Here is a 27,891-nt window from a genome sequence, read left to right as displayed (position 1 = left end):
TTAATCCAGTCTGATGCTATTTTAAAATATTAACAAGTCTAATTATAATTTAGCTCATTATTAATATGTCCCTATAGAGAATCTGATTATTTAAGTTGATAAAAGATTGTATAATCATCTGGTGTGTCCAAATCTTTAAATACATTTTCAGCTGAACTATTCCTGGACTGAGGTTATTATAATAACTAAGACCTCGTGACATGGCATTTTCACTGTCCCACAAGATCAAAATGAATATAATTAATGTTGTTGTTATTTAAAATAGTGTAAATTATCAAAACATTTCTTAGTCTTACATAGAACTGTTCTTTAAAAAGCTGCAATGTTACTTGATTTTGATGAGAATACCTTCAAATTAAAGCTCAGATTGTGAACTGTCAAAATTGTCCTGAACTGTCTTAAGCATGATTCAGTAAATTACAACTTTTATATAAAAAAAATAACAAAAAACTTCCAAATGTTTATAAATACCTCCGGCATAACTGTACAAGTGTCTATTTTAGTAAATGGCAATAATATTTTTTATCTATGTAATTCTGAAAGTGTTATCTATATATTTCTGAAATTGAAGGACCCCATTTGTGGTGGTGTTACTGAAGCCCCCTATCGAGCTCATGACATGTGCACGTGGTCAATTTTTCTCTCAGAATTGTTCAAATATTTACCTTTTTTGGAAACATTACAGAAGTGTTACGTTTTGTTGTCCTTTGGTGTGACACCTCTAAATTATATATTTTTTTTTTAATTAAAAACTGCATGTTAAACCATATAATAATTTAAAATTATACAAATGTGCCTTACAAATGGCTAATGACAGGTAAGCTCAGAATAGCAAGGATAGAAAAAGGATGAAACATCCTTTGGTGTGACAGAAAATGTCCACCGGTGTGACGCATGTACTATCACACCACAGGAAATAAATTGTCACACCACAGCACAAGGCCTCTTTTAAAAAAAACATTTAAAATAATTAAATAAGATTAGTTTAATTCCTTTTTATTATTTTTGATAATTTTCAGTGTTCTTAAATGCAATAAAATCATTAATTAAACTATTTTCTGATGTTTTTGCAGAAAACATGCACTGTAATAAAGTATCATGAAAATAAGTATAAAATGTGATACTTTGTTTTTGAAACAGAAAGAATTGAGGGAGAGAAATAATTGGAAGAGAGAGGACATAGACAGAAATTGAACAGTGATCCACAGAAAAGAGGAAATCCTAAGAGAACGATGCAGAAAGTAAACAGAATCAAAATGATGCCTTAAAAAGAGTAGCCATATATTATATAAAAATAAAATAAAAAAATAACCACATCTTAATGATTGTAACTTGAATATCAATCATATTTAGCTGTGCCGTACATGCACCAGGGGGCTAGAAGAGATTCAGTAATATACTGATTGACTAAGAGACTGACTCTTGTTGATGAAAATGATTTTGTTTTGTTTAAAAATCATGATATTGCTTATATCAAAATTAAACTTTCTTTCTCCTTTGACATGTCCAAAATTAAATAGAAATACTTTAATAACGTCTCTGTTACGTTTTTAACACTAGTTCCCTGAAGGAGGGAATGGAGACGTTACGTCAGTGACTGACGAATTGGGATCTCGCTAGAAAGATTAATCACCTTCGAGTGTTAACAAAACAAGCCAATGAATGTTGCACGCGAGATTTCCATCACGCACCCCGACCAGCAGCGTGGGTATATAAGGAGAGCGTGAGCAGTCGCACATTCAGTTTTTCGTTGAGGAGCCGAGATGGTGAGCCTCGGCTGTACAGCGGTGATACAGCAACTGTGGTGATGGAACGTAACATCTCCATTCCCTCCTTCAGGGAACAAGGGTTACATACGTAACCAAGACGTTCCCTTCCAGTCATGTTCAACGTTACGTCAGTGACTGACGAATTGGGATCCGTATGGAAAGTGCCACTATTGCTGACCCTCTCCAGTGCCCTGCGAATGCCGGCATGTCCCCCCACAGCAGTTGGGGCGGAAGATAGGACAGGGCTTAGGCAGAGGAACCTGCCACTGCTGTTTTGGACAGTGAGAATTGGATAACACTGGGAAAGCGTACCCAAGTAAGGGAATGCTATGGAACCACATCCTGCGCATAGGAAGTAACATGTGGAAATTACACATATGGACTGGCCATAGGGCAGTGCTATATATGGAAGCCCTTGCGGTAGACTCAGCCTGCCTGTGGTGAGATCAATACACAGCATAGAAGGCAGAGAAATCTCTGCCAGGGAAAGAAACAAGCTTACCGTGAGGGAAGCCGTACCGTGGAAGAATACACATGTGAGCTCACCCGAAGAAGGCTAACCTTGGACATACACATGAGTGCTGGACCTGGCGTCTGGCGCTCTGCCATGCCTGACTGCCGAGGGTGCGGGAGGAACTTCAACAGGGTTTGCGAAGAGGGAAACTGAACTGAGAAGCACGTAAGTGCACGTATCTGGTCCGTAGAGGGGAATGGCGCAGCAAGCGTAATTAAAACTGAGCCGGTCCAACATTACCAGCAATCTGAAGCCAGTGCACGAGAGGACACAGGCTCTACACAGAGATTATAGAATCTCGCAAACGTGTTAGGTGTCGCCGAGCCGGCGGCTGTACACATGTTTGCTATCGAGGTGCCCGTGCCAACTCCCAGGAGGAAGCCACAGGTCTTGTAGACCAGGGGCTCAGGGGCACGGTAAGTGATGAGCCTGATATGCTGAGACTATAGCCTCCACTATCCAGTGGTCGAGTCTTTGGAGACAGCCTTTCCCTTCTGCTATCCTCCGAAGCAGACAAAGAGCTGGTCTGAGGTCCTGAAGCTCTGTGTGCAGTCCATGTAAATGCGCAAGGCATGAACGGGACAGGGCAGAATGACTGCTGGGTCGGCCTTCTCCCGGGGCAGCGCTTGAAAGTTCACCACCTGATCCCTGAAAGGCGTGGTGGGAACTTTGGGCACATAAAAAGCTCACATTACGCCTCTCCTCCTCAGGTTACACTGGCTACCAGTAGCCGCTCGCATCAAATTCAAGGTACTGATGCTTGCCTACAAGATGACCACTGGCACGTTACCAACATACTTAAACTCACTAGTTCAATCTTATGTGCCATCCAGAAGTTTGCACTCTGCAAGTGAACAACGGCTTGTGGTGCCATACCAAAGAGGTTCAAAATCACTCTCACGGACCTTTTCCTGAACTGTGCCCAGCTGGAGGAAAGACCTCCCAATCTCAATTCGAACTTTACTCATTTTCAAAAAACATCTAAAAACTCCCCTCCTTGAACTGCCACCTTAACATGGTGGAGGGGTTTGAGTACCCGAATGACCCTAGGAGCTATGTTGTCCGGGGCTATATGCCCCTGGTAGGGTCTCCCAAGGCAAACAGGTCCTAGGCGACGGGTCAGACTAAGAGCGGTTCAGAAACCCCTTATGAGGAAATTAAATCATAGGACCGTGACGTCGCCCGGTATGGCGCAGCCGGGGCCCCACCCTGGAGCCAGGCCCGGGGTTGGGGCTCGTATGCGAGCGCCTGGTGGCCGGGCCTCCCCCCACGGGGTCCGGCCGGGCTCAGCCCGAAGGAGCGACGTGGGGCCGCCTTCCCGTGGGCTCACCACCTACAGGAGGGACCGTAAGGGGCCGGTGCGTAGAGAATCGGGCGGCAGTCGAAGGCGGGGGCCTCGACAGTCCGATCCCTGGACACGGAAACTAGCTCTAGGGACGTGGAACGTCACCTCACTGGCGGGGAAGGAGCCCGAGATTGTGCGTGAGGTTGAGAGGTTCCGACTAGCGATAGTCGGGCTCACCTCTACGCACAGCTTGGGCTCTGGAACCACACTCCTCGAGAGAGGATGGACTCTTCACCACTCTGGAGTTGCCCATGGTGAGAGGCGGCGGGCGGGTGTGGGTTTGCTTATAGCCCCCCAGCTCAGCTGCCATGTGTTGGAGTTTACCCCGGTGAATGAGAGGGTCGCTTCCTGCGCCTTCGGGTCGGGGATAGGTCTCTCACTGTCGTTTGTGCCTACGGTCCGAACGGCAGTGCAGAGTACCCGGCCTTCTTGGAGTCTCTGGGAAGGGTGCTGGAAAGTGCTCCGACTGGGGACTCCGTCGTTTTACTGGGGGACTTCAACGCCCACGTGGGCAATGACAGTGACACCTGGAGGGGCGTGATTGGGAGGAACGGCCCCCCTGATCTGAACCCGAGCCGTGTTCAGTTATTGGACTTCTGTGCTAGTTACAGCTTGTCCATAACGAACACCATGTTCAAGCATAAGGGTGTCCATCAGTACACGTGGCACCAGGACACCCTAGGCCGTAGGACGATGATCGACTTTGTGGTCGTTTCATCCGACCTCCGGCCGTATGTCTTGGACACTCGGGTGAAGAGAGGGGCGGAGCTGTCAACTGATCACCACCTGGTGGTGAGTTGGATCCGATGGCGGGGGAGGAAGCTGGACAGACTCGGCAGACCAAAACGTACTGTGAGGGTCTGCTGGTCTGCTGGTTTGGCCGAGTCTCCTGTCAGAGAGATCTTCAACTCCCACCTCCGGCAGAGCTTCGACCGGATCCCAAGGGAGGCTGGAGATATTGAGTCCGAGTGGACCATGTTCTCCACCTCCATTGTCGAAGCGGCCGCTCGGAGCTGTGGCCGTAAGGTCTCCGGTGCCTGTCGAGGCGGCAATCCCCGAACCCGGTGGTGGACACCGGAAGTAAGGGATGCCGTCAAGCTGAAAAAGGAGTCCTATCGGGCCTGGTTGGCTTGTGGGACTCCTGAGGCAGCTGACAAGTATCGGCAGGCCAAGCGGACTGCAGCCCGGGTGGTTGGGGAGGCAAAAACTCGGGCCTGGGAGGAGTTCGGTGAGGCCATGGAGAAGGACTATCGGTCGGCCTCGAAGAGATTCTGGCAAACCGTCTGGCGCCTCAGGAGAGGGAAGCAGTGCCCTTCCAACGCTGTTTACAGTAGAGGTGGGGAGCTGTTGACCTCAACTGGGGATGTCGTTGGACGGTGGAAGGAATACTTCGAGGATCTCCTCAATCCCGCTGTCACGTCTTCCATTGAGGAAGCAGAGGCTGAGGGCTCAGATGTGGACTCGTTCATCACCCAAGCTGAAGTCACCGAGGTAGTCAAGAAACTCCTTGGTGGCAAGGCACCGGGGGTGGATGAGATCCGCCCTGAGTACCTCAAGTCTCTGGATGTTGTGGGGCTGTCTTGGCTGACACGCCTCTGCAGCATCGCGTGGCAGTCGGGGACGGTGCCTCTGGGATGGCAGACCGGGGTGGTGGTCCCTCTTTTTAAGAAGGGGGACCGGAGGGTGTGTTCCAACTACAGGGGGATCACACTTCTCAGCCTCCCTGGGAAAGTCTATGCCAGGGTACTGGAGAGGAGAATCCGGCCAATAGTAGAACCTCGGATTCAGGAGGAACAGTGTGGTTTTCGTCCAGGCCGTGGAACACTGGACCAGCTCTATACCCTCTACAGGGTGCTGGAGGGTTCATGGGAGTTTGCCCAACCAGTCCACATGTGCTTTGTGGATTTGGAGAAGGCATTCGACTGTGTCCCTCGCGGCGGCCTGTGGAGGGTGCTCCGGGAGTATGGGGCCCGGGGCCCTTTGCTAAGGGCTATCCGGTCCCTGTACGACCGGAACAAGAGCTTGGTTCGTATTGCCAGCAGTAAGTCAGACTTGTTCCCGGTGCGTGTTGGACTCCGGCAGGGCTGCCCTTTGTCGCCGGTTCTGTTCATGATTTTTATGGACAGAATTTCTAGGCGCAGCCAGGGGCCGGAGGGAGTCAGGTTTGGTGACAACACGATTTCGTCTCTGCTCTTTGCGGATGATGTTGTCGTGTTGGCCTCATCAAGCCAGGACCTTCAGCATGCACTGGGACGGTTTGCAGCCGAGTGTGAAGCGGCTGGGATGAGAATCAGCACCTCCAAATCCGAGACCATGGTCCTCAGTCGGAAAAGGGTGGCTTGCCCACTTCAGGTTGGTGGAGAGTTCCTGCCTCAAGTGGAGGAGTTTAAGTATCTTGGGGTCTTGTTCACGAGTGAGGGAAGGATGGAACGGAGATTGACAGACGGATCGGTGCAGCTTCTGCAGTAATGCGGTCGATGTACCGGTCTGTCGTGGTGAAGAAAGAGCTGAGCCGCAAGGCGAAGCTCTCGATTTACCGGTCAATCTACGTTCCTACTCTCACCTATGGTCATGAGCTTTGGGTCATGACCGAAAGGACAAGATCCCGGATACAGGCGGCCGAAATGAGCTTTCTCCGCAGGGTGGCTGGGCGATCCCTTAGAGATAGGGTGAGAAGCTCAGTCACCCGGGAGGAGCTCAGAGTAGAGCCGCTGCTCCTCCACATAGAGAGGGGTCAGTTGAGGTGGCACGGGCATCTGTTCCGGATGCCTCCTGAACGCCTTCCCGGGAAGGTGTTCCGGGCACGTCCCACTGGGAGGAAACCCCAGGGAAGACCTAGGACACGCTGGAGAGACTATGTCTCCCGGCTGGCCTGGGAACACCTCGGTGTCCCCCCAGAAGAGCTGGAGGAAGTGTCTAGGGAGAGGGAAGTCTGGGGTTCTCTGCTTAGACTGCTGCCCCCGCGACCCGGCCCCGGATAAGCGGAAGAAGATGGATGGATGGATGGATCTAAAAACTCATCTTTTTTGCCAACACTTAACCAACTAATACTAGCATTTACCTTTTCTTTTCTTTTCTATCATATTCTTGAAAAAAAACAACAACAACAACAACAACCTGGCTACGTGTTCTGTACTAGACTTGCTGAGACTTGTTATGGCACTTGTATACTGTTGCTGTTCTCTTGTTGGTCTGATTGCTTCCTCTTGACCAAAGCCAATGTGGTGAGGAGCACCTTCTGTCTTTAGCAACAGAAACATAAGCTCAACTGACTGCAGAGGCTCAAAGGGCTCCAGCATCAAAGCCGTCAGGACCAAGGGGAGATCCCAAGAGGGTACCAGGTGAGGGCACGGAGTGTCCAGCCTCCTTGCCCCCCTAAGGAACCTGATGACCAGGTCGTGCTTCCCAATGGACTTGCTGTATACTTCATAGTGATGTGTGGCAATAGTGGTAACATACACTTTGAGGGTGGAGGGAGATAGCCTTTGCTCCAGCCCATCTTGCAGAAAGGAGAGCACGACCGTGATTGGGCATCTACGGGTGTCTTCCCGGTGGGAAGAACACCAATCGATGAACAGGTTCCGCTTCAGTGTGTAGGCTTGCCTCGTAGAGGGCGCTCTAGCTGAAGTGATGGTGTTTACTACTGCTGGAGGTAAACCACCTAGAACCTCCGTGTCACCTGCACCCTCTCTGAGAACGGAGATCCTTCCTCAGATGAATACACCAAGGACGGGCTGTCACGAGGAGCATCAGTTCTGGGAACCAAGTCCGACTGGGCCAGTATGGCGCTACTAAGAAGACCTGCTCCTCGTCCTCCCTGACCTTGCACAGTGTCTGTGTGAGAAGGATCACTGGGGGAAACGCATTCTAGCCTGAGGCCAGCTGTGTGCCAGTGCATCTGTGCCGAGGGTCCCCTCGGACAGGGAGTAGAACAGCTGGCAGTGGGACGTGTCCGGAGAGGCAAACAGGTCTACCTGAGCATCCCCAAAGTGTCTCCAGATCAGCTGGACTGTCTCGAGGTGGAGTCGCCATTCTTCCGGAAGGGCGGGCTGTTGTGAGAGCTTGTCGACTGCATGATTGAGCTCGCCTGGGATGTGAATGGCACGAAGTGACCTCAGATGCTTCTGACTCCAAAGGAGGAGATAGCAGGCGAGTTGCGACAGGAGCATAGACCACCCTGGTGGTTGATGTATGCAATGGTTGCAGTGTTGTCCATGCGGACCAGTACGTGCTTGTCACGTAGCCTCGATCTGAAGCGGTGCAGAGCAAACCATACTGCCAGCAACTAGAGGTAATTGATATGCCACTGCAGGTGAGGCCCTCTCCAGGTGCCTGATGCTGCATGTCCATTGCATATGGCACCCCAGCCAATGGCAGAGGCATCTGTTGAAACAACAACATGCCTGGACACTTGCACTAGGGGGACCCCTGCCAGCAGAAAAGCAAGGTCCTACCAGGGGCTGAAGGTTTGGTGGCAGAACGGGGTCACTAAGACCCGGTGTGTGCCATGTTGCCATGCCCATCTCAGGACTCGATCGTGAAGCCAACGCTGAAGTGGTCTCATAGGAAGCAACTCTAGCGGCGTGACAGCAGCAGCGGATACCATATGCCCCATGAGCCTCTGAAACAACTTCCATTGAGAGACGCGCTGACAAGTTGACCGAGTCCAACTCCATACCGAGAAAAGAGATCCTCTGCACAGGGGAGAGTTTGCTCTTTTCCCAGTTGACCCGAAGGGAGGACTGGGGGAGGGGAGGACCTTGTACTGATCGCAACATTGTAATGGTCATATTCCCACAATGAGAACATGACTCATCCACGAATGCTGCCTCCGCATGCTCGAGGCCTAGGCACGTGATGCAGTGATCGTGACCGTCAGATGGAGCCAAGAAGCAACCACATCCAGAAATGCACGAGTGGAAAGACATCTTTAAAAAGACGCCCCATCACTCGTGGAGCTCTTTTAGTAATTGCTCTTTTAGTAATTGTAGTAGTAATTGCTCAAGTGTTGAAGGCACAGGAGGAGTTGCAGCGTGACTGCAGAATGGAAAGCTGCAGCACGCCGAGATCAAAGCAGCAGCACTGGCAACCCTCGCTGACGCGCTGTGACACCAACACTCGTCAAAAGGCTGTCTTGACAACACTCTGCTTTGAAGCTGAATGTGCGACTCCTCGAATTCTCCTTATATACCCGTGCTGTGGGGCGGGGTGAGCAATGCAAATCTCACACGCCAACATTCATTGGCTTGTTTTGTTAACACTCAAAGGCAATTCGTCTCTCTAGTAAGATCCCAATTCATCAGTCACAGTACATTTTTTGCATTTTTGAACGAATGACAGCAAAGTTTAAAATAAATCTCTCTCATGCAATATTTGTATATTATATTATTGTATATTATTGTTATATTAATAAAAGTTTTTTTTTTACCTTTTTAATATCAGCTATTTCACTTTCATTTAGTTTAACATGATGTACTAAAATAACTCAAACTGAAACCAACCAAATAACAAAACCTTTACAGATTAAAATGAAAACAGATGAGCTATGGGTTATTTCTCATTAATCTGAATGATGAGAAATTCAGATTTATAAATGCATATACATGTTATTCCTGCATATTTTATCAGTACAGTTTGTAAAACATCATTTGTTTATACCCAGATTATCTTAAATTGTCTTTTTAACATATGTGACCCTGGACCACAAAACCAGTTTCAAATGTCAATTTTTCTAAATTAAAATGTATAAATCATCTGATAATAACCTTTCCATTAATGTGTGGTTTGTTAGGATCGGACAGTATTTGGCTGAGATACAACTATTTGAAAATCTGGAATCTGAGGATGCAAAAAAAAAAAAAAAAAAAATCAAAATATTGAGAGAATCACCTTTAAAGTCGTCCAAATGAAGTTCTTAGCAATGCATATTACTAAACAAAAATTAAGTTTGATATATTTACAGTAGGAAATTTACAAAACATGTTCATGGAACATTATCTTTACTTAATATCCTAATGATTTTTGGCATGAAAGAAAAATATTGATAATCTATAATTTTGACCCATACAATGTATTTTTGGCTAATGCTTTTGATCAAGAATATTGTGTTCAGATATTATTGCTATAAAACCATCACATAAAATTAGATTGTAACATATGTAGAGCATATTCTTCAAGGGTTGCTAAGGCAACAGATGGTAGTAAATACATAAGACACACTTAACAGGTTTGCTTTTCATAGTGAATAAGATTATGTGATCTACTGGGATTCTAATGTCTTATTAACCAGTCTGCACTGCTTTGGTATTAGAAAAGCAAACGGAAATGGAATAATCTAATAATCTGAAAGCCTTACATTAAAAGAATAATGATGTAACATATAATAAATAGTGTTATCATCACATGCAGTCCAATCACATTTATGGATCTCAGGAAAATCTCAAATAAACGGGGTAAATTGAGGATAATTAGCACACAGAATTTAAATTATTAAACAACTGGTATGGCAAATTTACATTAATGACATAAAATGGCAAATGACATTCTGTGACATAATACTGATACACTTAATATATAAACAACATACCAAACTTATTCACATTATTTCATACATTTAGCTGATATATTTAAGATGTTTATCTTAAAATGCAAAAAATAAATGAATAAAAATGTAATGCCTTTATTAATATTATTTGAAGTTTTTTTGATTTAGGCAAAACCATTGTGTTTTACTAATAATAACTAAATATGAATTTTACCTAAATTTAGCATCTTATACACTCTAAGAAAAAGTGTCTTCTTTACACTTAAATAGTATATATTATTACCTTAAAGGTACCAATATTATTAAAGTTGTAAACAATTATAATGTGTACTCTATTTGTGTCATTTACAGTGTTACAAACAAAATTTACTACCAGAATTAACCTCAACGCATAAAATGCATTAATTCCTGATTGACAGCAGTGGCAGCTGGTGCTTTTTAAATGTGGGGATGCACAGATGCCACCTATCAAAATGTGTGTTCACATAAATTTTTTATCCCAATGACTATCTGCAATGTTGCTAAAAGCAGCTTTCCACTCACTATGTGTTTCCCGCCCCCTCTTAGAGCAATCACCACTGATTTGCAGATTTCACTCAGCTTATCTGAAACAACACAAGAAGGCATTTTCCTTTGCCCTCCTCCTTCTAAAGTATTATAAAAAGTGACTCAAAATCTATTTTTCACCTGTCTGCCTTCACTCTCTCATCACTTCATTTAGGTCCCCATCATTCTTTTACATCCTTCATAAGGCATTCAATCGGCACGTCTGGCAACACCAAATTGTGAAAAAACGTGGCTACGCAAGACTGTGTGTGTTTTCAGAGGCCTTTACTTCTGATTTGCTCTCAGCCTGATTGGCGTAAGGTGAGTACGGCTGTCTTTTGTTCCTCCGCTGACTCTGAGCTCAATTATGTTCTCTCTCCTGTACAACATTCAAAGGCTGCTGACTTTTCACAGGCATCTCTAACTGAGAACTACTGCTGTGGGTTACTGATGCCTGCATTACAGACATCTGTGAGGAATAGTGAGGGTTTTTCATCTGCGACCCATGCTGGTGACTCTATAATTCGGGACTCTACAGTTTATCCTGTAAGCATAACAAAGCGACTCAAAGTATATAGCTTGTTAGAGCTCAAGCAATGTGGCCATCAAATAGCATAACCACAGAGAAAACTATACTAAGAGCACAGCGTGTAGCTTAAAAGGCTAGAGTAAAAACAGGAAATTAAATAGGGCATAGCCTAATAGAGCTCTTTAGGTCTTCATCTACTGTAGACGCAGCTACTGTGCCATTCATTTCCGCTAATAAGAGCACATATGCTACTTCAAGACACATCCAGATACTCTTTGCTAATTAGTACTTTGCTGCAGTACTCTGAATGCTAATTAGGTGGTAGCTTATTTAGATCGCCTGAATTCGACTAGTTCTTCCCATCACATATGCAAAGACTTATTAGCAGGCTTCTCTGAATTTCCTGCATTAGATGTCTTGTTCCCTATGGAGCTAAACTTTCAGTCACAGCATATGAGCTCAGACTGCACCAAGCTCAAGGAGTAATTTATACGACAGAGAAGTGATACAAAGACTGGCGTAGCTGCTCTCCACTATACAGGGTGTCCTGGATGCTGGTGGGCTGCTGTCTCAACATTTTCACCAGTTGGCACCTTTTAGCATGGCTATAGTGCTCCATAATCTACACCAGTACCAAAACACCACTAACCAGTCTGTATCAGATAAAGGTTCAAGGTTAAACTAGTTAGCATGCCCCAGATTTTCTATACACAAACTGAATTGTGGCTCACCTAAATAAGGACCAACACATAACAAAGTTAAAGGTAATTTACTTCCTTTAGCCCTGTGCCTCTAAAACAGGCCATCAAAAAACAAAACAATACAAAAGCAATGAAACACGAAGCAAAGTGGATCAAAACAGAAACAAAAACAAAGCAAAGCAAAATATAGCAACACAAAGCAAAAAAAGCAATGAAACACAATGCCATGAGAAGCTAACAGCTAAAAACTAAACAAGACAAAAGCAATGAAACAGCTCAAAGAAAACAGTGCGAAAAACAAAACAACCCAAAAGCAATGAAACACAATGTAATGCAAAACAGAGCATAAAAACAAAAGCAAAGCAAAACACAAACAAAAGCAAAACTCAAAAACAATACAAATCAAAGAAACAGAACAAAAATAAAAAATAAAAATACAAGCAAAGCAAAACAGAACAGAACAAAAAAAAAGCAAAGAAAACAAAGCAAACAAAACAAAACAAAAGCAAAGCAAATCAGGACAAAAATAAAACAAAGACAAAGAAAAGAAAAGAAAACAATTAAAAAAAGGGAGCACAATCAAATAATGCAACAACAACTTTGGGCCACTCATTAATATGGTATTCATAACCTCACTTCTAATAGAGAAACCTCTCCAGAATATTGGATATATTTATGGCTAACTGTTTGAAATGGATGTCATGTAGGTGCTACCTAGCTTTTACAGAAGCAGTTCCAAGTAAAATGTTACCGCCCTTTGATGCAGAGCCAATTTGTGTCGTATACGCATATCTCATCATTTCCAGATCACTGAGCCCATCCGAGTTATTAAGTTATTAAGTCATGTCGAGCAAATAGCCTGGATGACTCACGGGCGAGCTACATTTACTAGTGCACAAAACAGCCGGTCTCTCCTTCTACAGCCAGTGTAAAATCATAACTCAAGAGCTGTTTATAAAAGACGACCAAAGCGCGGATGTTTTTCCCATCTTGCTGAGTGGTGGCTGGGCCGATTGTACCTCATCCTCGCAGAGTGGGAGGAAGTAAAAACAAAGTGCACGAACAAGCCAAGCAAGTTGGTTTAATACCAGATTTGTTTTATGGATGCAGAGGCGGACAGAAATAGAGCCAACTGTCATAATTACTCTAAGGCATGCATTTATGTTGTGACTGTGTCACAGTCATTAGCCAGAATCATGTGTTAAGCGGAGTCAATGAACTAATGAATGATTCAGTGCGCAGAACAGCTCGCACACTAAAATTCATGAATTACTATGCAAATGACTGGGGGAAAATGACACCGCATTAGTGAAAATCTGCATGATTGTGTAGCGCTTTCATTGCGTCCACTAGCGCTTTCCATCCGAGTAATTTACTTGCACATCTACATATATAAGTCACACTGACACAAGTCGTGTTTTATGCATGCAGAATACTTAATTCTGAGCACTTCATTGTAATAAAAAGGCACATTAAAAAGTTATATGTTGAAGGCAGTAACTCAAGAACAATTGCACAGAAATGGAGAGCAATGAACGTGCTGCCACTCAAGCCTTACCTGGTCCCAAGGACAGATGATCCCACCGAAGAACATGAAGAGATAACCCATGGCAACCAGGCAGCCCCAGATGAGCAGGGAGAAGAGGCGGAGAAGCTTTTTGAAGACCGACTCAATGCAGACGAGGATGAAGATGGCAAGAAAAATAGCCAGAGTTGTGGGCACAGTCATGATGAAAGCCATGTGTTCCTCCATGCTCTGTGGAAACAATGACAGTTCACGGCTTATTCACTAGCTGGTGAAGAAGAAAACTGTCTATTGAGACACGGTGGGGAAAAAAAACACATAACATAACATATTCGCTTGCACGTTTAGATCTGGATTAAACACAAAGAAGAACTGAAAGACAGACTCTTCTATGAGTCATTGACAAAATAGTGAATCTCTGACCCTAACCTCAGACTCTGAAACAGATTTCAGTCTATTCTGTCCAAACTTTATCCAATAGCATAATGTGTTCTGTCAAAGTGTGACAGTTTTTTTTTACTGAATCATTAATATTGACAATTAACATTTGAAAAACACTCAAACTGTTCAGTGTTCAGTATAGTGTTTTTGTGTATTGTGTTCAGAAAATGTAATCAAATCAATTAATGCACATTAAAATCAACATTTGCAACCCATTTCACTTCCATAATGTGGCATATTTGAGTGAAACAGGATATACAATAAAAAATGTAAACTGGATAAACTGATTCTATGACAATAAATATTTGTGGTCACTTATTTATATATATATATAATTTTTTTATGTTATTATGCTCACCAAGGATGTATTTACTGGATCAAAAATGCAGTAAAAAACTGTAATATTGTGAAATATTATTACAATTTAAAATAACTGTCTTGTATTTGAATATATATGCTGCACATTACTGTTCAAAAAGTTGGGCTCGGTCAGTTAAATTTTTTTTTTTAATGTAATTTATTTTTCATTTTTAATGTTCTCACCAAAGACCCAGTAAAAACAGTAATATTGCGAAATATTATTACAATTTAAAGTAACTGTCTTATATTGTAATATATTTCAAATTATAATTTATTCCTGTGATACATAGCAGAATTTTCAGCATCATAACTTCAGTGTCACATGATCCTTCAAAATCATTCAAATATGCTGATTTTCTGCTCAAGAAACATTTCTGATTATAATCAATGTCGAAAACAGTTGTGCTGCTTAATATTTCACTGGAAATCTATATTCTTTGATGAATGGAAAGTTCAAAATAATAGGATTTATGTGAAATAATAATCTTTTGTAACATTACAAATGTTCACTTTCGGTCGGTTTAATGCATCCTTGCTGAATTGATTTCTTTCAAAAAAATCTTACTGACCATTTTTATAGTGCTTCTGGGTTGTTTTGAAGGCTTTAATATCTACAACAGTCTGCAATAAATGCAACTGCGTGGAAAGATTAGTGCATTCTTTTAAATTTCTTCTTTTGAATTTCACCTTACGAAGGGAATACTGATTTAGACTGATTTGATTTATTTTTGGTAGGACTATCCATTAAAAAAAAAAAATGATAAATTTCGTTTCACGCCGACTTTAAAGAGGCAAACCGAGACCTTTCATAAAGTCTATTTCTACCAGAATCTCTCGTCACCATTCGGTTATTCTCTTTTTGACTGCAAGAGTGTGAGGGATTCAGTCTAGACTTACAGTCACACATTCACAGACTGTTCATCTACTGCAGACGGAGACAGAAATAGACAGAGCTGCGGCAGGAGGGTACAGTCAGAGGAAAGCATTTTAATAACTACATTATAGCTGCATTATCTATGCAGATTTATTGCAGATGACTCATGACATATGCCATAGAGGGTTGATTACTGTTTGAATTGAGCAAAGACGACTTCATCCTCTGGCTATCATTAAAGCTTTTCACACAAAAAAGAAAAGAAATATAATATATATATCACAAATTACAACCAAGTAATTCAGTTCTGGTAGTAATTATTTATTTGAGTTGTGTGTGTGGCCTGTACAGGTGCTGTCGATACGGGTAATGTGGAGTTGCACCATCAGTTCGGATGACTGTGTGTGTGTTTTGTGAATGATGAGAGAGCACCGAGCTGGCAAACTCACATTAATATAATGCCTATACCACAGTATGACTCACCAGCCATTAGAAGAGACACCCCAGGGAGTACTACAAATTCAAGGGAACTCTGGCAAACAGATCGGATCTCATTGAACTCTTGGGGAAAACACACTTTCTGTTTCCATTAGCCACAGACTGACAGAGAAGTGCCCACATCTGCTCCACTTTTTCATGCACTGAAATAACTCAACATTGATTATAACTTGATATTGAAAATGAAAGAAAGTGATGCTTGAGTGTGGAAAAAGTTGCTAGAGTATTGATAGATGGTTGGTAAAAAGTTCTATAGATTTTTTTTTTATAAAATGTTTGTTTTGCTTTAAAAGACGGTGATTCATCTACTGGGGTTGAGTTATCGTGTTCACTTTGTGTAGTTTTTGAAGTGTCGACTTTTGAGGTCCTAAACACTTGCTTTATATGCATTCACAGAGGTGGATTATTTGTCTAAAAATCTTAATTCGTATTAATTTGAAGAAAGACAGTTTGAAGACAGTCACATCCCTTTCACAGGTAGACAACAGTGTCAGTGGAGAACATCCTGGAGATATGAGATCAAATCAAGGTAAATATCACTTGCAAATTTCCAATAAGGCTGTAATTTTGTCAAATTATAACAAAATGTGAAAGTATTCGTCATCAAAACAAAAGAGCCTATCTATTTTTTTTTATGTAATGTGCAATGAGTTATGCACCAAGGGTTCTATTAAGGTTTGTTAAACCCTCATTTATGCAAAAATAATGCTTGCTTTAGCAAACACAATTAACAATGTGCACCCGTCTGACATTCCCCTTCCTCTTTCCAGGGTAATTATAATTAAATGTCTACATCAAAGTACAGATTCACTGCCTACATGATTAGTCCTAAAATCCCCATTTTAGGCCCATTCCCATCAGCCCTTCTCTCATCACTCTTTCATCCCTCACAGCATGAATCAGACTTGGCTCCTATCAGTCCCTTTTCTTCATGCTATCAAGGGCCAGAGCTCATATAGCGAGTTGATTGTCCATTTGATCCCTTTTAAATCCATTTAACTCCACTTTACAGGGGCCACAAAGGCATGGAGATGCACACATCGGGGTGCTTTGTTACAGTGCTATCCCTTCCACAGCCACTTCCTGTTCATTTGTCTGAGTATTTCAGTTTAATGTGAGTTTGTGTGTGTTTACCGTGGTTTTGCAGCCCTGTAGACTTGCTGATGGGACAAAAATGTAAAACATGCCACTCACCGTCAGCAGAAAGCAAACTTACACCATACCCACACACTCACGTATTTTTAACTGTCAAAACAGAGCCACATTTTTCATTATCTCACAAAAAAATAACGGAGAAAAAAAAAAGAAAATCAATTCTTGTATTGAATTTTGCAATGTGCCTGCAATGCTGTGCACCTGTTTTTGAACGGTATGGAGTCATGCATTTTTCAAACTCTTATTATTCTTCCAAAGTACTGACAGGCACTTATCTCACACACGCATCTATTACAGTTTGCTCATCAGTTCTGTATCCAAATTTACACTTAGCTTTAAAATAAAAGAAAGCTACAGTGGCAACAAAAGATTGGGATAAACCTATACTTTCAAGCATGTTTCTCCCAAAAAATGAACATTTGCTGAAAGATGTAGATGAGATTGTTTCCTCATCACAACAGATTTTGGGAAATGTAGCATTTTACGTCACTTGCTTACCAGTGGATCTACTGCAGTGAATGGGTGCCATCAGAATGAGAGTCCAAACAGCTGATTTAAAAACATCACAATAATTCACAAGTTATCCACTCAACTCCAGTCCATCAGTGAACATCTTTTGAAAAGATGCGTGTTTGTTAGAAACAAATCCATTATTAAGAAGTTTTAACTTTAAACTATAGTCCATAATTCACATCAATATCCACTAAATTATTTGTTTAGAACTGTTTTCGGACTGCTTTTGCTCGTCTACTCTGAGAGTTCGTAGAGATGTTGTTGCAAATTAATGAGAATTAGTTGACATGTAGTTGCAAAGTTACGTATAGTTAGTAGAATGTCTAAAGTGGACTATAAGAATAAAGTGTAACCGATTATTGTGATGTTTTTAAATCAGCTGTTTGGACTCTTATTCTGATGGCACCCATTCACTGCAGTAGATCCACTGGTGAGCAAGTGATGTAATGCTACATTGTTCCAAATTTGTTGTTGATGAAAAAACAAACTCATCTACATCTAGGATGGCCTGAGGGTGAGTACATTTTCATTTTTCGGTGAAATTAATGAAAGCTGCGTTGTTATTTCTTTTATATTTAAAGAAATCAATTACATGACAGTTTCTGTGTGTGTTTGTGTGTGTGTGTGGATCAATTTGTTTTCTTTTTCAAAAATACAGAAGAGCATAGTTTAAAAAAAATAATAATAATAGCATATTAAAATGAATAAAAAAATATATTGACTAAGAAATGCTTTTTAACAAAACTCTTACACTTTTAATATTTGGAAAAAAAAGTCAGCCAAATTAATGTTTTGTTGTCCAATAAACACACAGAAACAGGCACTGGAGAAAAAAAAGGTACCATAGACAGGACTCTTACAGAACCTCATTATTGTTTGTCAAGGTCAATACGCTTCTTAAAATCTGATAATTTGACCTTTATATGAAAAGGCTAGGTTAGTTTAGATTGTAAAATGTCATGTGGAACAAGCCCCAAAATTTTAATCAAAATATATTTAAAAATATGCTTTTGAAAATGATTTAAATGTATACTCTTGTATCTAATAAAGATGTAAGAAAATACATTCCTTAGCTTGATGCATTAAAGGGTTAGTTCACCCAAAAATGAAAATTAGCCCATAAATGACTCACCTTGCAGTCATCCTAACTTATATGATTTTCTTCTTTCATATGAATCCAGCCAGAGTTATTTTAAAATCTGTCTTTGATCTTTCAAGCTGTTTGATGCCACTCAGCAGGTGTTGCAGTGCATCAGTCCATGAGAAGTTTAATATAAAAACGCATCCATTAAGAGGTCAGCGTTGCACATGTGCCAGTAAGTCTCGTGAAAACCAACGTTTGTTTACAGGAGCAAAGAAAGCAAAGTTTCCTTTAGCAAAGGAAAACCAGTCTCCTCTTGGATTATATCGAAATCCTCTGACATTCTCCTTTACGAATTTTGTTTTGTACTTCTAATTAGTGACCGTTGTTTTGTTTTGATCTCTCCGCTGCGTTTCTGCGTGCATCACTTCTGAGCAGCGCATGCACAAAGCTGACCCTCATATGTCAATCCCCCAGAACAGCTTTGGTTTACAACAGTGAGCGCAAGCTAGATTAAAGTGATTATTATATCATAATTTTGAATATGGATATTTTTCTTACAAAAACGCATCGTTTCACTACAGGAGGCCTTTGTTCACCCTGCGGAGCAGCGTGAGACAATTATTATATTTTTTTTATGGATGAGCTTTTTATTAAACTTCTCATGGACCGATGAAGTGCAACACCCGCTCAGTTGCATCAAACGGCTTGAAAGATCAAAGATATTTTTTAAATAACTCCAGCTGAATTCATCTGAAAAAAGAAAGTCATATACACCTAGGATGACTTCAGGGTGAGTAATTTATGGCTTAATGTTTTATTTATTTTTTTGGCTGAACTAACTCTTTAAATTCAAACTTTACTTGTAAATGGTATGAAAGCTACTTTATAGTCATCAAGCACTAGGGAACCAGCACTTTGTTTAAAAGGACTGTAGGACCTATAAGCAAAGCCAAAAGGGCAATGGAAAGCATAATTTGTTGCAGATGCCACTTGGTATGAGGTTTTGTTCCTAATGCAATGAAATTCATACATTTTAAAGTGTGTCTTAAGTGTCCTAATACTTTCTGGTGATGTCAGAAACCACTGTTTCATATAATAACCTCTTCAACCTTCCTGCACAGGGTGTCTGTGATATACGGCAGCACTTTAAAATCTATTTGGTTTTTTAAAAAGTGTGCATTAAACCATAGCACAAGTACAAATTACACGCACATCTCACACTGCATTTCTAATTAACTCAGCCAAGCAGAGGCCAACACATTTTTACAGATGCTGTGGAGTGTGTCAGTGACCGAATTCAATCAAAGGCACTATAAGTGAATCTTAATGATCACATGAGCTGGTTAAATCAGCTCAGTGTGACGTCGTCTTCTCCGTAACTCATCTAATTGATCAACCTCCATGTCAGCTTCATCCCACTCCAGATTATCATATTTCTGCAGTGTTGGCGTCAGCTTTATTACATGTTGCCCCTCCCTGATCTCACCCAAATCCTCCTTGAAAACTCCCAATGACACTCCACACAAATGATCATGAGCTGTTACTGAATGGGAGGTTTTTCTTTATGCACCGACTAAATTAATTGTTGATCAGGAATGTGTTCATGAGCTTGTTTGTGTTTGCTGTTGAAATTGAAGCATCGAGACGATGTGGGTCCGTGGCTCTTGTCCAAATAGTCTGTTCCAAGATTTGGCTCTCAGTGTAATATGAAGAGGTTAGAATGGGAAGGAGTGCAGCCATTAGAAATTGAATCTTGCTGGTAAGAGGCTTATCATCAGGATGAGAGAAAAATGTGTCCATTTTTGCCTCGCTATCATTGATTAAGATGGTATCAAATGTGTTACTTAGCACATAAATCATTGTATGATAGGTTATTATAAGAATAAGCCAATTAGAAGATGCATTTTAAGTGAATAATCGGATAAAAGTAAGGTTTAGTTCCAACATCAGAAGCACTAATAGTGCATCCTCAAACCATGCTCAATTTTCATTTGGAGGATCATAAAACTGGCAAAATAAATACATAAATAACTGGGAACACCTTAGTAAATGTATAGCAACACTACTCTTGCACAAGTAAACACCAATCACATTTTATTCAAAAAAGTGTTCAAATCAAAAATCAATAAAGTCAATAAATGTATTTTTACTTTGTTACTGTATTAAGTACTTTTTCAAGTTTCTGTAATTTATTTTGGGATACTTTTACTTCACTACATTCCAAAGTACAATACTGTTCTTTTTTTCTTTAAAATATATAATTTTTCATTATTTCAAACTGACGTAATCGACACCTGCTCTGAAATGTGATAGCGATGTAGAATTGACAAACAAGCTGATTAAATTCAGTGAACCTGTTGGGTTGGTTCACAAATCACGAACCAGTTTTAATTGAATGATACACATGTAAATTGGACGGACCCAATTTGTGAACTGAATCAACTGAAAAAGCAAATTACTCATTGTATGAAAAATATGGTAAATAAAGTATGGATAAATAAATAAACCGACGAATATGGGATATCGCTTCGATAGACCAATCTACTTCGAGTGTAAATTAAACAAGCCAATGCACATTGGCATGCAATTATTGCATACAGCTGCTGCTGACCACTGTGTGAGTATAAGAGGGCAGCAGGTGCAATGCATACCAGCTTTTTGCTTCGGAGCCGAGCGTTAGTATCGCTCTGCTCAACTGTGTCTGCTGTGAACTATGAGTTCAGCACGCTTTCGGAAGCTTCGTGTGTTGGCGAGACGGGCGCTTCAGCGGCGGACGTTCCTGTGTCGAGTGGATTGCACACTTCATGCTGCACTACCCCTGTCTTGTTGCAAGCAGCCAATTCCCCTGTGCGCCTCAGCACTAAAAGAGCATTTCCTAAAGAGCAAATTTATCTAAAAGAGCTTCACGGATGCGTCTTTGTAAAGACGACGGATCGTCCTTATAAGGATGCCATTTCACCCGTGCGTTTCTGGGTGCGGTCGTTACCTGGCAACGGGTGATGGTCACGATCGCTGCCTCACGTGTCTGGGCGTCGAGCACGCTGAGATGGCTTTCGTGGATGAGTCATGTTCTCACTGCGGGAATATGACCATCTCGGAGCTGCGAACCAGGCTCCGCTACCTTCAGGGGGGCGGAGTCCCGTTGCCGCAGCCACGATCTGGGGCTCGTTCTGGCGACAGACAGATGAGAACCACTTCCGGCAGTAGCGCGGGTGGTTTGAGGGTCACAGTGGTGGAAAACCCCACAGGGAACCAACCCTATGGGGACCACCACTCCTCTTGCACCTCCGATCCAGTCGAGCTACCTACGGAATGCGCTGGGCCCTCTTCAAGGAGCGTACCAGCGGTATCCAGTGGGACTCCCACCGACCGGATGTTGATCTCAGCATTGGAGGATCTCGTATTCAGGAATCCCGTCGGTGGAGCGGGCGGTAGCGATGCAACTGTCCTAAGTCCGCCGCCTCCTGGCGTGGAGACCCGGTGCTCCCTTCCCGGGCCTGTAGGCACTCGTCTGGTCTGACCGCCAGTGCCTATGTGGCTTGCGGGGAAGCTGCTTTCGCCTTACACACTATGGTGTTACTGCAGGTGCACCAGGCTAAAGCACTGAAGGACCTGCACGAGGGTGATCCAGTGCTTCTGGAAGAACTCCGACCCGCCACTGACCTTGCGCTTCGAGCAACAAAGGTCACCGCGAGTTTGCTGGGTCGTGCGATGTCCACATTAGTGGTCCAGGAGCGCCATCTCTGGCTCGGTCTGGTAGACATGAGGGACACCGACAAGGTCCGGTTTCTCAATGCCCCTGTGTCCCAGACCGGCCTCTTCGGCGACGCAGTCGAGAACTTGGCCCAGCAAGTGATCCGACACATCCTGCCATGGTGGGCAGTACACCTTGCCTTGAACCGTCTCAAAGGTCTCTTATGAGGCAAGCACGTGCTGTTCCGAATGGACAACACTACGTACATCAACCGACAAGGTGGTCTGCGCTCTCGTCGCATGTCGCAACACGCCCACCACCTCCTCCTTTGGAGTCAGAAGGTTCTGAGGTCACTTCGTGCCGTTCACATTCCAGAGCACAAGAGCACCATCTACGAGACACGCTTACGTCTTGAAGTGGAACCTGTTCGTCGAGTGGTGTTCTACTCGCCGAGAAGACCCCCGAAGATGCCCGATTGCGGTCGTGTTGTCCTTTCTGCAGCAAGGGCTGGAGCAAAGGCTGTCTCCATCCACCCTCAAAGTCCAGGTTGCTGCTATTGCTGCGCACCATGACCCCGTTAATGGGAAGTCTTTGGGTAAGCATGACCTCGTCGTCAGGTTCCTTAGAGGGGCCAGGAGGTTAAATCCATCTCGGCCCCCCTGTATACCCTCTTGGGACCTGTCTCTAGTGCTTCAATCACTACAGCAGGGCCCATTCGAGCCTTTGCATTCAGTTGAGCTAAAGTTTCTTTCATTGAAAACTCTGCTCCTGCTTGCACTGGCCTCCATCAAGAGGGTAGAGGACCTGCATACATTTTCGGTCGACGATTCGTGCCTAGAGTTCAGGCCAGCTCTTTGTCTATTACGGAGGCCGGCAGAAGGGGAGTGCCGTCTCTAAGCAGAGGATGGCCCACTGGATTGTGGATGCCATAACCCTGGCTTATCAGGCTCAGGATGTGCCCTGCCCGTTCAGGTTGTGAGCTCACTCAACTAGAAGTGTTGCATCCTCCTGGGCGCTGGCTCGTGGCGCCTTGCTGACAGATATTTGTAGAGCTGCGGGCTGGGCGACCCCTAACACGTTCGCTAGGTTCTATAGCCTTCGTGTAGAGCCGGTGTCCTCCTGTGTTCTCACTTCAAACAGGTAGTGGCACTGTGAGGCCCCGGTTAGTGTCGGCTTGGTTAAACTGCTCCAGAGTGTCCGTACTGTAGACCCTGTTGAGATCCTCCATCACCCTAAGCAGCTGGATGCGGCGGAACGTCTGGCGCCAGGCCTTCATTATGTATCCGTGAGAACCACGGAAGGGTGGGTTCCATACTGAGACCTAAGCAGTACTCGTATGTGTATAGTCCATGGTATAGCCTTAGAGCCGGTGTTTCCCCGGCAGACTTCTTCCTTCCCAAGAGGGTTTTTAATCACCTCAAATTTCTCTGTATACTCCTAAACGGATGCTATATGTGTATTTGCCTCCGAGACCTCCTTCGGGAAGGATGGGTCTTCCGCAGCGTCCCGGTTCCAAGCGGACCGGGTACGTTTTTCCAGTGTTATCCAATCTCACCCAGTGAGGTAAGTGCTTTGACAACGGTGAGTGGAGCTTCTTGTTCTAAGCCCCGGCCTTCACCTAATAGGGGCGTCTCTGTTCCCTCCTTCAGGGAACGAGGGTTACCATATGTAACCGAGACGTTGTTATTCTAAGGACCTGATTTGTGTACTTCATCTACCACTGATAATAATGAAATTCAATATAACTAACGTCGTGTTAATGAAATATCAAGGTTTTGAAAAATGTGCAATGGCCATTTCTTTCACACCAATATACATGTTTTTCTTTTCTTTTCAGTTTTTTTGTTGAAAAAAAGGAAAATCTCATTTAATTAACCAGTGCACCGTCGCTTGCACCTGATTAATGTGGCTTTCCAATCCAGTGAACTTTTGTTCTTGTTTTCAGCCGTTATCGCATGACTCCACCAGCACTCCATCAATCTTTAATCTCTCAGGACAGTGCAGCAGCAACACAATCTTTAGACAGATTTGCTGTGAAAAAACAAGATAAGCTTTCAAAGAGGAGAAGGCAGAACTTCCTGCCCTGAACTGAAACAAAAAGGCACGACGGACGGAGAACTGACAATAAAGCAAAGTTTGTGTTTCGTGACATTTTTTGGCCCCATTAGCCAGCCTGTGTAAAACAGACCGCTGTTTCCAAGATAAGAGCCTCAGCGCTTCAAAACAACATACCTGCGGTCAAACCACAGGAGCATGATGGAAGCTGTGTCACCACACACACAAAAGATCTGTGTAAATAAAGGATGCGTGTCCCCACGCACTGGGCAGTAAATGTTACCGTCTGAAAGAATGGGGTCTAGGGATGGTCACAAATGTCTGACTAATTATTAAGCGAGGTCAGTGAATTGAGATTTGTTCTGTTTTGGTGCCGATGCTTTAATTAGCATGCTGACAGTGTTCTGGGTTTAAGCTGATGTGGGGGCTTCAGTATGCGCTTTTGATCTCAGCCCTCCAAAAACTCTGCCATGTACTGAGCTATCAATTCCCTTAAAAACAGGTGATTATTTGATCATGATACAGTAGGTGATTTTTTTATGGCTTGCGCTTCATTTCTCTAACCTAACCTTTCATGATTAGACATGATTAACCGCTAGACATTTGTCAACTGCTAGAGGTTTTCGACTATGGTCTCTATCGCAGCTACAGAATTATATGACGTTTCTGTGCTACAAGGTCAGAAAAACATTATGTTTGAATGTGTTTTTAAGCATTGCAGTTTAAAGACAAGTGGTTTAAAGCCATTGAAACAATCAGCAGCGAAAGAGAACTCATTTCGCTATTAACACCTTGATAAACACTATTAATGTTGTGTGGGACTTTGTGAATACACCCTCAGTTATTCAGGTCTTGCTTAATAATAAGTGAAAAAGTGAAGTGACATTCAGCCAAGTATGGTGACCCATACTCAGAATTTGTGCTCTGCATTTAACCCATCCGAAATGCACACACACAGAGCAGTGAACACACACACACACTGTGAGCACACACCCGGAGCAGTGGGCAGCCATTTTGTATACAGTAATACAAGTACTGTAGCTGCACAGAAGTTCAGGTAAACCACTGTTATAAAATATATAGTTTCGCTAACCTCTAATGTGGAGCAACGTGTAACTTGTTTATTATCATCAATAGAGTTTTTAATTCCAAATTACAGTCTTCTCGCAACTAGTTAACTTAAATGAATTGGTTCAAGTTCTACACATTAGATTACACACAGAGAATACTTCATTACAATGAGGCAACCTTAGGGCTTACAGTGTACACAAAGTGCACGACTGCAATAATCTACAAGCCCATTACACATAAACACAGACAACTGATTATCTGGTGAGAGAGAAAGAGTCAGAGAGAGAACGAGTGAAACAGCAGGTGAAAATGAGGGTTGCACAAGTGGCGCTCTCAGAAACGGCTCTCTCAGCAGAGAGATTCACACAATCTGCCACAGAGAGAGAAAAACACACACGCGTAGACACAGAGAGAGTGCTGCATTCCAAACAACATTTCTGCAGCGCTACCAAAACCACAACTGTGGGACGAGAGAGGAAAATGAATGGCTTCCCAAAATAGGAACAAAACAAAAACATTTTAAAAGGATAGCTCACCCAGAAATGTACATTCAATCTTAGTTTACTCGCCCACATGTTGTTCCAAACCTGTATGACAGTCTTCCTGTTTAAAATGACTTTTCATTTACATCACAATGAATGTGAAATGAAGCCATTAAGCTTCAAAATTGACATAAAAGTGTCTAATTTTCCCTCACCTACAATCTGTTTAGTGCCATAAAATTGAATTTGTGAACTGTTAGTCTAATTATGAGTTAATCATTCAGATCGGTTTTGTAAACGGCTTATATGTTGGTCTATTACTTACAAACAAGTATTGGATGACTGCAACAAACTAGGAACAGTATTACGATGCTTTTGCCTTTTTTGAATTTTGAAAGCCTCAGTCACTATTTATTGTAATTAAAAGAAAAAGTGCGACCAGAACATTCCTCACAATTTCTCTTTTCGTGTTTCAAGTTCACAACAATATATTCAATGTCAATTTTGGGGTGAAATATGACGAGCGGTTCTCAACTGGTATGTTTTTTCTGACGAGTTTGTAAACATAAGTGAAAATGAAATGTTAAATCCAAATTACAACATAATTGTACACAGTTTAGTGTGCACACAGTGTAGAAAAATAAACAAGCTTATCAACTAACAGGTAGGAGCACCTCCCAAATCTTTTTACTATTGCCATCAAAGGCTGTGTGGCTAAACTCTACGGTATTTCAACACACATTCATCTCTAACTTTGCAGAAGCCAGCCACAATTAACAGATGCAAATATGAGCGGCTTACACAACATGCCCTCATCCTGAAAACCACGGACAAAACTAAGCAAGGCAAAATAAAAGCCTTAGACACCACAATAATTCAGTGTTGGTTTCAGCTGTTGAGCCCCAACTTGATGTCCAATGCAAAGTCCTGAAGCAAAACCAGCTGAGAACCACCTGAGAAGCAATGTGGTCAGAAAAGTACAGAAGAGTAGGTGGATAAAGAACAGAGTCTCACCAGTCCGGTGGCAAAAAACACGGCAAGCAGAGCCAGGCATGCTCCCATGACGATGAGCAACAGGAACACGATGAGCGGGTGCTGCTGGCTCATACGGTAGTAGGACTCGTACACCCAGTCTGGAGACTTCAGCCCCCCGGATGACGCCACCATGTCCTCCGGACCCTCCAGCAAGTACGCCGTCTGTTGGAACATGGGGTCCAGCTGGACCCCAGAGCCTTCGTCTTCGTCCTCTTCCTCCTGCTGCTGCCGTCCCGGCTCGTCCTCCTCTGTGAGAGTGCTCAGCTGTGGCGGGTGAGACAGATGCGTCCCGCGCCAGGGCAGGAGAGAGAGCGCTGCTGTACGCAGCATTCTCCAGCCAACATGATGAACTGAGCAGCGGAGAGCGACTGAGACACGCACGAGAGAGCGTGTGAGAGGAGGAGGAGGAGAGAGAGAGAGAACACGAGTGTTTGTCTGACAGAGCACGAGCTCTTAGTACTACTGACTTTGTAGAGTCTGTATCAGAGAAAGGAAGAGAAAGTCTTCAAAAGAATGTGAAGGGAAGAGGAAAAGGGAGGAGAGAGGAAAGGGAGTGGTGGGCTTGACGGAGGTCCAGCAGGCGCAGTATAATGTATAATGTTTGCTATGCAGCACGTGGCAGGTTCAATGATATGATTAACGATTAATCAGAGATGATTAGAAACCCAGAGGAAAATGTGTCGCTCAGATGCTGCTCTTTCATAGCTCAGGAGAATTTCGCATGGTTATGCTTCACTGAAGTATCAACTCTGATTCTTCAGATGTTTCTTGGGTGGGTGGAATTCCTTGTAAATAAGTGATTCTATCTAATAATCTCTCTCTCTCTCTATATATATATATATATACACAATCCTAAAACATAAAAGTGCTTAAAAGGTTCTTCACAGTGATGCTATAGAAGAACCATTTTTTGGTTCCACAAAGAACCATTCATTTAAGAACATTCTTTCGACCCATGGAACCATTGGAAAAGAATGGAACCATTCAGACAAAAAGCTTCTTCTATGGCATCATGAAGCATCTTTATTTTTAAGCGTGTATATATATATATATATATATATATATATATATATATATATATATATATATATATATATATATATAATGATTATGATATTAGCTGAAAAATAAATAAAAAATGAACGACAAATCATAA

The 27,891-nt window shown here is 42.8% G+C and overlaps 1 protein-coding gene across 1 annotated transcript in view; it reads right to left on the bottom strand.

Annotated features, from left to right (window-relative positions):
• The window catches only part of LOC132145554 (adenylate cyclase type 2-like), a 78,496-nt gene extending 51,220 nt beyond the window's left edge, over positions 1 to 27,276 (bottom strand). Inside the window, exons 1-2 of the mRNA XM_059556663.1 lie at positions 26,715 to 27,276; positions 13,507 to 13,704 (exon numbers count right to left, since the gene is read on the bottom strand). Of these exons, the coding sequence (XP_059412646.1) occupies positions 13,507 to 13,704; positions 26,715 to 27,065 (549 nt within the window). The 5' untranslated portion in view covers positions 27,066 to 27,276. The remainder of the gene's footprint in view (positions 1 to 13,506; positions 13,705 to 26,714) is intronic.
• Between the last annotated feature and the right edge of the window lie 615 nt (positions 27,277 to 27,891).

Source organism: Carassius carassius, chromosome 8 (genome assembly GCF_963082965.1).
Source record: "Carassius carassius chromosome 8, fCarCar2.1, whole genome shotgun sequence".
Lineage (NCBI taxonomy): Eukaryota > Metazoa > Chordata > Actinopteri > Cypriniformes > Cyprinidae > Carassius > Carassius carassius.
This window is presented reverse-complemented; position numbering and strand designations above follow the sequence as displayed.